Source organism: Acipenser ruthenus, chromosome 13, assembly GCF_902713425.1.
Source record: "Acipenser ruthenus chromosome 13, fAciRut3.2 maternal haplotype, whole genome shotgun sequence".
NCBI lineage: Eukaryota > Metazoa > Chordata > Actinopteri > Acipenseriformes > Acipenseridae > Acipenser > Acipenser ruthenus.
In genome coordinates, this window is record NC_081201.1 from 37,255,526 (window position 1) to 37,267,899 (window position 12,374).

At 41.2% G+C, this 12,374-nt stretch overlaps 1 protein-coding gene and 1 pseudogene across 1 annotated transcript; one reads left to right on the forward strand and one right to left on the reverse strand.

The window, feature by feature from the left end:
- Positions 1-29: 29 nt before the first annotated feature.
- LOC117418137 (inositol 1,4,5-trisphosphate receptor-interacting protein-like) lies at positions 30-7,313 on the forward strand. Its single transcript, XM_034030755.3, has 2 exons — positions 30-465; positions 3,417-7,313. The coding sequence occupies exon 2, from the start codon at positions 3,430-3,432 to the stop codon at positions 5,035-5,037; it is 1,608 nt and encodes a 535-aa protein (XP_033886646.1). The 5' UTR covers positions 30-465; positions 3,417-3,429; the 3' UTR covers positions 5,038-7,313.
- Positions 7,314-7,315: 2 nt separating this feature from the next.
- LOC117417887 (glutathione S-transferase omega-1-like) lies at positions 7,316-12,305 on the reverse strand (annotated as a pseudogene).
- Positions 12,306-12,374: the final 69 nt, after the last annotated feature.

The following is a 12,374-nucleotide window of genomic DNA, read 5'->3' on the forward strand; positions in this document are numbered from 1 at the left end:
TGTAAAGCATGAACTTGCTGTCAAAAATGACCCATAAGTGGTGGTGCTTTAGCGCGTTTATGCAATAGCTGTTTGTTCATACAGGCAGCAACGACAACGACAGCACACAGATCTACAATTCAGCCGGGAAGTTTCAAAGCTGCATTTGTTCACGTTCTTCTCAAAACAGAGAACGACCTTAAGGAAAAGTCCCAAGAGTTCCCGAGTAAAATCTAGCCAATTTAGCGCTTAACCATTGAGATGGAGGAAAAAGTTTCTCATCATAGCGCGGCCAGGAAATGAGTAAAAGCAGACTTCAAACTCAGAAACGGAAAAGAGTAAAATGCGGAACGGGCTTCTGCCTCATTGAAACTCTGCGTAGTTTGGCAAGCTTGTTGTGTTTTTTTTTTCATCTTCTTTTTTAGTTTCAAAGCAGTATTATCTCTGGAATATATTTCGGATTTGGATTCTACTAGCAGCAAACAAGTGGGTATTATTATTTATTTTGGCTATGGCTGATTTATAAAACAGCACCCGGCATTTTTTGTGCAATAAAATAGTTGAGCACAGGTATTGTGTAGCCACTTCAATGGTTGCGTTAATTATGTCTCTCTTCTTAGTATGATTTTTCTTTTTTCGAACGTGTTTTAGGTTTTTAAACGGTTATCGTGCGGATGTGAGTTTGCCTATTTGTAGCAATCCGCTCGTTATAGACACGTGCGCCTTTTTGCACAAAGCCAGTAATTTACCTTAAAATAACTCTCTTTTATTGAAAGTTGTTAACTCTTTAAACACAAGAATGTCCTGTAAACACAACATGGAAATGTTAGAAATGTTATAGAATATAAACAGAATCAGGGAAGGACTGCATTTAGGCCTACCAGGTAGATGTAGTTTCTTTCTTTTTTTTTGATACAATTTCAGTTCAGTATGAAATACTGCAATAACTTAATAAAAAAACGGTAGTAGCAAAAAAGCAAATTGACTACAGGTACTACTATACAGTAAATATGGGTATTATCTTTTTATTTATTTTATTTATTGTCTTATACTTATTTATTATAGTTTTTATTTCTTCATGTCCTATTCTGGTGCCAAAATACGTTCGGGTTTTATGGAAATGTTGACAAGTGTGCCAGCCTGGTGATGAATTTCACTGCTCCCTCTGAGGCCCTCCCAAGCTTGCAGGCTTCTGTTGGGCTTGGCAGCACAGCAAACATGAATCACCTACAGTTTTGGTTAGTACCAAGTGGCAATGCATTAACTTTCCAGTTTGAATAACTATCAAATTAATACGATTCGCTTGGGTGACTTAAAAAAAAAAAAGACAAAGAATGGGCCCTATTTAAAGTTCCTTTTAAAGTTTGTTTTGACAAATAAAATAAATGTTGATATTCATAAAACCTATTAGGACTGTTATTAAAAAAATAGCTTTATAGGCCTAGTCTAAAAGGGTTTTGTGAATATCTAGCAGATGTGTATATTTTCTGTCTGTTGGCTGGGAACTAGGATTCTGTTTCTCTTGGGGATAATTTGCAATCACTTGCCTTCTGTTTTCTGGGTGTGCAAAGCAGAGCTTTTAAAGGATGGCTCCCTCCTCAGTTCATGTTTCCGTGTTTGTTGTGCTTCTGATTTGTCGTCATTCACTCTCTCTAAATCCTGCCGGCACAGACAGGGCAGCACTTTCATATCATTCACTCTCTCTAAATCCTGCATGTACAGATAGGGCAGCACTTTCATATCATTCACTCTCTCTAAATCCTGCAGGTACAGATGGGGCAGCACTTTCATATCATTCTCTCTAAATCCTGCAGGTACAGATGGGGCAGCACTTTCGTATCATTCACTCTCTCGAAACACATGCAAACCAGCAGTGTGGAGTAGTGGTTAGGGCTCTGGACTCTTGACCGGAGGGTCGTGGGTTCAATCCCCAGTGGGGGACACTGCTGCTGTACCCCTGAGCAAGGTACTTTACCTAGATTGCTCCAGTAAAAACCCACCTGTATAAATGGGTAATTGTATGTAAAAATAATGTGATATCTTGTAACAATTGTAAGCCGCCCTGGATAAGGGCGTCTGCTAAGAAATAAATAATAATAATAATAATAATAAACCTTTAACTCCCAACCAGAATCATCACAGTCAGAATTAAGGAGGTACTTCTGGTGGATTATGACAAGATGCAGCATTTCACCTTGTGGCCTCCTCTCTCAGCTGAGCCACCCGACTCTCTTTCAGCATAACCAGTTCAGGAACTGAGTAGAAAACGCTATCTCGTTTCCTTTTCTGGTGAGGCAGTTTGATGATGCAAATTGTGTGTCTTTATCAGTGGGCTAAAAATATAGCTGCCCTTTGTGAAGCCCTCTTTAGAGCTCTAGATAACAAATCACAAAGGTACAGTCGGATGTCCTGCTCAGCTCTCTGGTTTCCACTGTATGTCTGAATTGTATTTACATAGTACTTTAATTGCAGACTGTATCCCATCCACAGAAAACCAAAGCACACACAGGGATTCTTTTAAGAATCACAAATGAGAATTTTTTTTAGGCTTGGCAGGTTTTATGACCAAAACTATCTATTAGGTCAGTCAAAAATAATCTTTATTTGGCAAGTTGATTCTAATACGTATACAAAATAGAGCTTTTTATATACAAGAAAAAACGAAACAAATGTTTTTCGAGGAAGCTTGATTCAACTGCATGTAAAACCCTGTTCCATTCAGGAGCACTGATGAGATCAGAATAAAAGCTTGAGCCCTCAAGTAACCATGGCGATGATATCCTTGGACTCTAGTGAAATAAACACATGCCTGTGGGAGTTAGCTGGATCAGTGGATCCTGGGATCACACGCCCATCTGGCAGCTGTTGTTCTTTTCTTCAGTTCGCTGCAGTGTCTTTAATGGATTAATTTAGACTACAGGACAGCCAGGGCTTGACGTTACAGTACCGTACAGGAGGTAAAGTAGATTTATTTATGCCAGATCAGTTGCATGGTGCTCACCAAGCTTTTGAAGACACCAATACTGTACACACGTGTGTACATATAACTGTCCTTTAAATTCAAGTTTTGTTCTGTTATTTTTTTGTGCACTTATTTTTTTGTTCACTTCTGTGAATTCAAAACGTGCAAATGCTTTGTATAGTCTTGCTTCTTCTACCTCTCAGCACTGGGCAGTGTCGCTCAGTAGTATGTTGTGCTTTAAAATCTGACCCATTCAGGTTTGAGAAACTGTCTTGGCAAATATATGTAGGTGCTTGCATATGGTTTGATTCTGAGGAAGGTGGTGAGTTTTCTGGGACCAGTTAGCTATGTCCCACTGGCAGTGCAAAGTGGCTGTATCTGAGTTTTAAAGGGGAATAAACAATCTTGCACTTTTTTTGCTTTAAATACCACATAACAACAGGATTAATAATTTGGGGGTTTCCATCTTTTGCAGAAAGACCAAGGCCATGCAGGGGGGGATCTTCCGGGTGTGTGTGGTGGTGGCGGCAGCCCTCTTCTTTCAGAAGGAAAATACCACCCTTCCTGAGCAGGAGGATGACATAATCCATCGGATGAAGGACCACCAAGAGAAACTCCAATCCGAGATGACCCGTCTGGAACAAGAGGCTTCCAAGCAGGATCTGGAGGTGCCGAAGGCAGTGGAGGAGGAGGAGGAGGAGGACAACCAAGGCTGGGACTTGTGGAGCACTCTGTCCTTGATCATCTTCCTGATGATTGAGATATGGAGGCAGGACTTCCAAGATGGTTCTGCTCAGGATTCCAATTCCGAGGAAGAGGACTACCTGGTCTTTGGGAATATCTCTCAGAAAACCACACTCCCAAACAAAGTGGTCCTGGCAAGCTTCCATGATAACTGCATCCGTATCTCCGGCAATGACTTCTGGAGGATGCGGGAGTTTGTGGAAGGTTTTGCAGATGACCTTTTGGAAGCTTTGAGGAGCGTGTGCAACAGGGATGCTGATATGGAAGTGGAGGACTGCATTGGAGTTGGGAGCATGTACGAGAACTGGAGGGTGAGCAAGCCTCTGCTCTGTGATCTGATTGTTCCCTTTGCTCCGCCGGAGCCGTATCGTTTCCATTTTCAGCTCTGGTGCTGCTCAGGAAATGACGTTCCTCCAGACAGACAGGGATGCGGGAGGATCAAAGTTGTAAAAGCCAACGAAGACGGTTCTGGTTGCCTGTGTGGAAAGAGCAACCTGGGGGAGGACATGCTGTGCCTCCTCCACAGCAAGAACGAGACGACCAGGGCTAACGACACCATGGAGGACCTGCTGTGCTCCAGAAATACACCCTACTTAGCCAAAGACCAAGTCATGAAGTGGTTCCAGATCTCCATAACCAAAGCCTGGAATCGAATCTCTCACAAGTATGATTTTGAACTCACATTCCGCAACCTTGATGTGCCAGGAGCTCTGAAGGTGAAATTCAGGTCGGGGAAGGTCATTATCTTCAACATCACTCCAGTGGTTCAGTTTGAAGACACTGATGCCTATTTTGTGTCAAGTTTCAACAGCAGCAGCCCTCCAGATGTCTATTGGTCACTCTCCTTAGCCGTCTATGAGAAGAATTTGCTTAAATCGTTGGCCAAAAAGCTGCCAGACAATCCCTGCCACCTCAGCTGCCTTCAAATCGTCTCTTTCCTGCATCGGAAACAGTCCAGTCTGACTGGAAAGAGCGGCCTCACCAACTATCATTTGAAAACAGCACTGCTGCACTTGCTGCTGAGCAAAGCCCCTTCAGAGTGGCATCCAGAGCACCTGGAGAAAAGGCTGCGTGACATCTTTCGATTCCTGGAGAAAAGCCTCCAGGAGAAGAAGCTCTACCACGCTTTAATTGGTAACAAACAAGTTTCGAAGGATGTCCTCATTCCAGCACAATTCCGAGGTTCGGAACCACTCAACTTGTTCCGACCACTTGTGCTACAGGGGGAACTGTATGCCAAGACAGTGGAATCCTTTCACGAAATGCTCAGAAATGCACCTGTCCTGATACAGGAGTATACCCCACACTTTCCAAATGGCCATATTCCTGCTCCACCGAACACACGTGTATGAACTGATGTTTTTTAATGCATCTGTTTTGATTGACCCTGTATGGGGCATGATTTAAACCAAAAAAAAAAAGTCAAGGAGAAAATCTCAAGTGACTGCTTGCTGGTATATATATATATATATATATATATATATATATATATATATATATATATATATAATAACCGGCATGCTGTTTTTATTATTTATTTGGTCTGCTAAATGTTGTTTATAAATATTAGTTTTGATGTGGAAAAATAAGTCATTCAGGAAAGACTTTTAAAAATATTTATTTACATGTTTCAGATAGGTTCAAAAGGAACCCCATCTGTTTGCATCTGGAGTGAGAACAGAGCCCGTATGTAACAGAACCGCTTCTAATAGCTGAAACATGACTCGTCGAATTATGTTAGCATTGAAAGATTGTGTCTGCCATCGAAATAATGCTATGAGACCTCAAAGAAGGACATTCTGCACTGCAGCTTTAAGTGTTTCAACACAGTATTTTGCTAGCTGAAATTATCCAGCATTGTCCAGTTGGCTGTTGTTTCAGGTCTCATGCCAGAGCTTTTTAGCAGGTTGAGAACTTACAGTAAGCTGTGGTACTGTGCTCAGTCTATCGGTGCAAGAACAGAGATCTGCTTAAGAACAGAGATCTGCTTAAGAACAGAGATCTGCTTAAGAACAGAGATCTGCTTTGTTTGATTGTATCAGTGCGCAACAATAAGCAGGAAGCTCGGTGGGCTGCCAACTCCCCAAAAACAAGAGAGGGAATGGTTTTATAATTTTTTATTTTAAGACTTTGAAGTTGTGAAAAAGGCACTGTGTACTTTTTTAATACAGTATGTATAGACTGGTACTACAATATTTAATTATTTAGTTGTTGTAAATATATGCAAATGCTATTTTCTAGTGAGATTGCAAGGATAATATTGAGAAATCAGTAAAAAGCCATTTTTTATTGCTTATTTTAATGGACTATTCCCTGGAATGTTAGGGAAGATAAAGTTAACTACAGTATTGGAATATTTCAAGGCATGCACAGTGCCATGACACATTTACTAATAATAATTTAAAATGCGCTTCATACTTTTGCATATTTACTGCTTGGGACTTGATATAATTAAGGGTTACTTTCTAGAACCAATTGATGTTAAAATCCAGTACAGTACTAAGACTTGTATGAAACATGGCAAGTGAAAAGGAAGGTGTCACTAAACAGGTCTGTTTGCGCATTCTTTGCATCAGGTATACATTTGGAACCAAGATTCTTAGTATCCGTTAAACCACCTGTAGAGCAAACTAGTACATATATAAAACATGTTTAGAAGCAAAATCTTCACAATTACAGCGCATTAAACAAGAAGCGAAAAACTGGATTGACCTGTCAAACAAATGTGGAGAGAACTAAAAACAAAAACAAATTTAGATGCAATGGAAAAAAAAAGACTTCTAGAATTAGAGTCCAACAATAATCTCTGAGAGAGGTGACTAAGATGGGCGTTGTGTGTAAAGGCATTCTAGCCTGCGCCTTACAAATGAACAACTGTTTGCAGCTGTTACACTGCAAGTGATGTCATTATAATGATATTCATTATGTAATAGTGCAAGAATCTAATTGTGACAGTGAACTGTACTGTTTATTGAAACGTGAAATAAAATAAATAAATGGCAGGAATCGGGTATATATGGAGGTTTAATACACAGCAACCAATGGAATTTTTAATGCTCAGTAAAATATGGATTTGTCAAGAACATTTTCTTTTTCTTTTTCAAGATCAAATGTTAAATCTCACAACGTCATCTTTTAGAAATATTACAAAAATGCAATCTGGTTTCCACTACTGTGGGATATAATTGCCATTATAATGTGAATTCTACTTGAATAGTGCTTGATTAGGTTTGCGTGTAAAGCAGCCATGCCAGTATTGTCAGTTACAGCACTGTCTTCATATCTTACGCTACAGAGAGAATAGGAATAAAGTTGCTCCTGTCATAAATAAATCAACCGATCGTTGTGTCAATGATCACACATTTTAATCAAAACAATAGCAGTGAATTCTACATTTTGCAAAATTTCTTTTTTTTAAATCCTAGTAAATGTTGTCTAACCCTTTCTGATTTAATCCCTTGGCTTAGAGCATTACATTAGGACTCTTGTTGTTTTTTGATCACTGGAGACAAAGCTTCCAAACAGATAGCACAAACATGACAAGTCAACCCCTTATAACCTGGTATGTCTGCAAAAATAAAAACATGATTTATTGTTGTACTACATATGCACAATGAAAGTAAATATGCATCTTTGTCATGTCCTTTTATTTGGATTGAAGGGAAACTGGTCCAATGAAAACAATGACAAAACCACAAGATGGGCTGGAGGGAGGTGGTTGGTTATTTAAATTGACCACAGTCCCATGATTTCATACAACACTAGAACTAAAATAATGTTGGACAATAAAGGGACAGTAGTTACCCCTAACCCACCTTACAGCCCACAATCATAGGCGTCTGGCTTGCCTTCCAAACAGCTTATAAAAGCCCCTGTAGGTTTCAAGATCAGACATGGTTGCCTTTACCAGGGTCCTCCTTCATGCGCTCTACCCAGGACTTGAGATTGTGGGTGTGCTCAAGACACCTGAGAAAACAGATAAAGGGTTTATATATAAAAACATCCAACACATGGAATAGCAATCAAGTGTTAGAGTCTGGTTTCCTGGGAACAAACTTCAGTAAAAATATAAACTACAACTACTATTTAAAAGTCCAAATTTGACAATGCCTTCAAAGCACAAACCTATTGGAATTAGCCTGAAATAGGTACATGGGTGGCTTTTCCTATAAGACGGTCTACAGTACATATGTAAAAACAAATAGAACACATTCTCATTGTAACATTAGAACAGGAACTGTCTAGGCTGAATATAATAGTATTGTTGAACAAACATGTCATTCTCAGTCCTAAAATGTGGCTTTACAAATGTGACACTGATTCTAGAATGAAACTGCCAATCTCTTGTTTTTAAAGTCCCCCAACATTTCGCCAGGATATTCCAGAATTAAAAACTACAATTGGACAGTTTGTTTTATGCTTTTGCTTAACAAGAATGAAACTGCAGTAAAGAAAGGGTTAAACATTGTTATTTTGTGGGTGGTACTATTTTGTTGTACATACTTGTTCAAGGAGACAACTTCCAATCTCTCAAATCATGTAGTCAATCGTAGACACAGATTCTCCTCCAAAGAACTGGCTCTTCTGGTTGGCAAGAATCTGGAAACAAGAAATGGTACCAAACACAGAGACGTCATATAGGCAACACGGAAGAACAGTGTAAAAATAAGACCAAAAGATTAAAAAAAAAAAACAGTTTCCAATGTGTTTTCATTGTTCATTCAATTGTTTAGGGATTTGAAGAGGGCTGTTGCTCCAGTATTATGCTACAGAACAGGATGGAAAAATGGTTGATTTTAAAATGCCTAAGTGGTTACGAGGATTTTCTAGATCAAATCTTAACCATGGGGTTGTTTGTGCAGAACACAAACACACAGCTAATTCTCCAACTAGCTTGCATCACCCAGGCAATGTTTACTCACTATGTTAATAGAAAGCAGCTGCGAGTGGCTTGAGTCTGTGCTTACAAATGCGTGGCTTGAGTCTTGTGTTTGAAGCTGCGTGGCTCGAGTCTGTGCTTGCAGCTGCGTGGCTTGAGTCTTGTGTTTGAAGCTGCGTGGCTCGAGTCTGTGTTTGAAGCTGTGTGGCTCGAGTCTGTGCTTGCAGCTGCGTGGCTTGAGTCTTGTGTTTGAAGCTGCGTGGCTCGAGTCTGTGTTTGAAGCTGTGTGGCTCGAGTCTGTGCTTGCAGCTGCGTGGCTTGAGTCTTGTGCTTGCAGCTGCGTGGCTCGAGTCTGTGCTTGCAGCTGCGTGGCTCGAGTCTGTGCTTGCAGCTGCGTGGCTCGAGTCTGTGCTTGCAGCTGCGTGGCTCGAGTCTGTGCTTGCAGCTGCGTGGCTCGAGTCTGTGCTTGCAGCTGCGTGGCTCGAGTCTGTGCTTGCAGCTGCGTGGCTCGAATCTGTGCTTGAAGCTGTGTGGATCGAGTCTGTGTTTGAAGCTGTGTGGCATGAGTCTGTGCTTGAAGCTGTGTGGCTCGAGTCTGTGTTTGAAGCTGTGTGGCATGAGTCTGTGCTTGAAGCTGTGTGGCTCGAGTCTGTGTTTGCAGCTGCGTGGCTCGAGTCTGTGCTTGCAGCTGCGTGGCTCGAATCTGTGCTTGCAGCTGCGTGGCTCGAATCTGTGCTTGAAGCTGTGTGGATCGAGTCTGTGTTTGAAGCTGTGTGGCATGAGTCTGTGCTTGAAGCTGTGTGGCTCGAGTCTGTGTTTGAAGCTGCATGGCATGAGTCTGTGCTTGCAGCTGCGTGGCTCAAGTTTGTGCTTTCAGCTGCATGGCATGAGTCTGTGCTTGAAGCTGCGTGGCTCGAGTCTGTGTTTGAAGCTGTGTGGCATGAGTCTGTGCTTGAAGCTGCGTGGCTCGAGTCTGTGTTTGAAGCTGCATGGCATGAGTCTGTGCTTGCAGCTGCGTGGCTCGAGTCTGTGCTTGCAGCTGCGTGGCTCAAGTTTGTGCTTTCAGCTGCGTGGCTCGAATCTGTGCTTGAAGCTGCGTGGCTCGAGTCTGTGTTTGAAGCTGTGTGGCATGAGTCTGTGTTTGAAGCTGCATGGCATGAGTCTGTGCTTGAAGCTGCGTGGCTTGAGTCTGTGTTTGAAGCTGCATGGCATGAGTCTGTGCTTGCAGCTGCGTGGCTTGAGTGTTTGAAGCTGTGTGGCTCGAGTCTGCTTGCAGCTGCGTGGCTTGAGTCTGTCTGAAGCTGTGTGGCTCGAGTCTGTGCTTGCAGCTGCGTGGCTCGAGTGTGCTTAAAACTGCTGGTATCCAGGAACAGAAACAAATTGAAACAGCTTCCCCTGCCAATAGTTAATTGCCTGTGAGCTGAGCCCAAATTGCAGGACTTTTGTAGACTACATTACACACTTTCTGTTCAGCTTGTAATAAAACAGGGCCAGCAAAGTTGTCATCTTAAACACGCTTTAAAAATGCACATTGCTGAATACTCCTCTGTTTTAGCTCTTGGATGCTGCTGCCCTAAATCTGTCTCCTACATGATATAGGTTTGGTGTTTAGTACAGGAATTCTGATGAATGTTTAGAATTTGTTTTGTATAATACAAGGACCTCTAGTGGTGCAATACAGTACCACTGTTCTACATTGACAAGGCATCATGCCACTATGAGCATATATTAATAAACAAATAATGTGTTGATAAATTACCCATCCTTACCTTGTTGAACTGGGTGAATTTAGACTTCATTTCCTCCTCTAGCACAGAGGTATCTTCACCATTTTTCTTGGCCATGGTGATCTTATAGTAATGTGTGATTACCTTAACAAGAGAAAGATAGGATCATGATATAACATTTGTTCATGGTTGTGATTTGTTGATACTATTGCAGGGGGGGTCTCCAAGACTAAATTAATTTCATAGTTGATTTTCATTTTTCAAAGCACTGTTTAATGTTTATAATCAATCAAAAAACAGTCCTGAAACTTTTGTGAAGTGGGTTCAAGGATATATTATCAATCAATCAATCAATATTTACTTTATATAGCGCCTTTCATTGTGGACCACCGTCACAAAGCGCTTTACAAGATAGTGAGGAACAATGCATAATACATTAAATACAGTGAAATACAGGGCATAGTATATTAAATACACCATTAAAAACAATGCAAACACATTAAATACAGGCATAATATGTTAAATAAAAGGCGAGGATGTGAATTCTAAACATTGTGGGTGTGTGTGTCATACAGAATCATATGAATAAGATGGAGTGAAAAACCTGAAATAGCAATTTAAACAACAGCTAATAACAGATATCAGGCTTAAAGAGCACTGAAAGCAAGAGAGAACAAGTGTGTCTTGAGAGTTGATTTGAAGCGAGCGACTGTGGGAGCATCACGCACTAAAGCTGGGAGAGAGTTCCAGAGAGTCGGGGCCATGAAGCTAAAAGAGCGCTCTCCGGGTGTGGTGCACTTTTGCTTGGGGATGACAAGCAAGCCAGAGTCAGAGGACGTCAGCTTGCGTGCAGGGAATAGAGGGTCAGCAGGTTGGAGAGATACTCTGGACCTGTGTGATGAAGGGCCTAACAGATACAGGAGCCTTTGGGTCATATTGTATATACAGCCCTGTGTTATATAATTTGGGGGATATGGAACAATTATATATTTTATTTTCAGCAAATGATTACCCATCAACACTAGTTTAACAATAGAGTATGGAAGTTTAGGTAAATAGTGCAATACTGTATTCCATGTATGAAGCAACTTTGAGTGACCCCTGCTGGTCAAATACATAAATAATCCTATTCCACAATCAAACTACATAGCCTTTAGCACAGGCATAGTGTACCTTGGAGAAATTCTCCACCAGCATCTTCTGTTTGGCCGTCTCATAGGGATCGGTTGGAATCAGCTTGTTTCCTGCATACACCTCATCCAGATACTCGCATGTGATTGGTGACTCATAGATCACCTGACCCTTGGGCATCTCCAATACCGGGACCAGGCCAATGGGATTCTTCTCAGTGAACCAGTCAGGTTGATGTTGATGGTTTCAAACCTAGACAAATGCAGACACGGCACCTGACAGAGTTTGTGGTTCCTCTAGTCTAACCACATCAGATCCAGTCTAACCACATCAGATCCAGTCTAACCACATCAGATCCAGTCTAACCCCATCAGATCCAGTCTAACCACATCAGATCCAGGCGCTATTCCAGCTCAGGCTAGTAGTGCTGTTTTTGTTTTCAGTTGAAATACTTTTACCTTTCTCAATTGTCTTTTTTTCCTGTCCTCTCCCCCAACAATACACCTCATTTTCCCATAAAACTGTTAAATTAAATATTTGAAATGATTTTCATGAGTTCTTAGGTTTTTGTATTCAATACCTCTCTACACTCTCAGGAAATTAAAACCAGTTTAAACAAAATGACTTACAATGACTGAGGGTTATACCTACACCAAATGAAACAACCTTACTTGCAAGTTTAAAGTGTCTACTTATTTTGTTTAACTGGGGGAGAACTAACTGCCATCTCTGTGGGCAGATTCCAGTATTTCCACTATAGCAGCCAGTCCCAGTATTTAACCTGCGCTTGGCAATTTCAGGAGGACACTGGCCTTATCTCGCCATGCAGTCTGTTCTGTGCTCATGCTTACTTGACACCTTTCGCTTCAAGGATGAGTTGCATTTCAATGGCTGAGATTCCATGTACAATTTAAATGAAAATCCCAACATCCAGTTTATTGGACATTTGGAC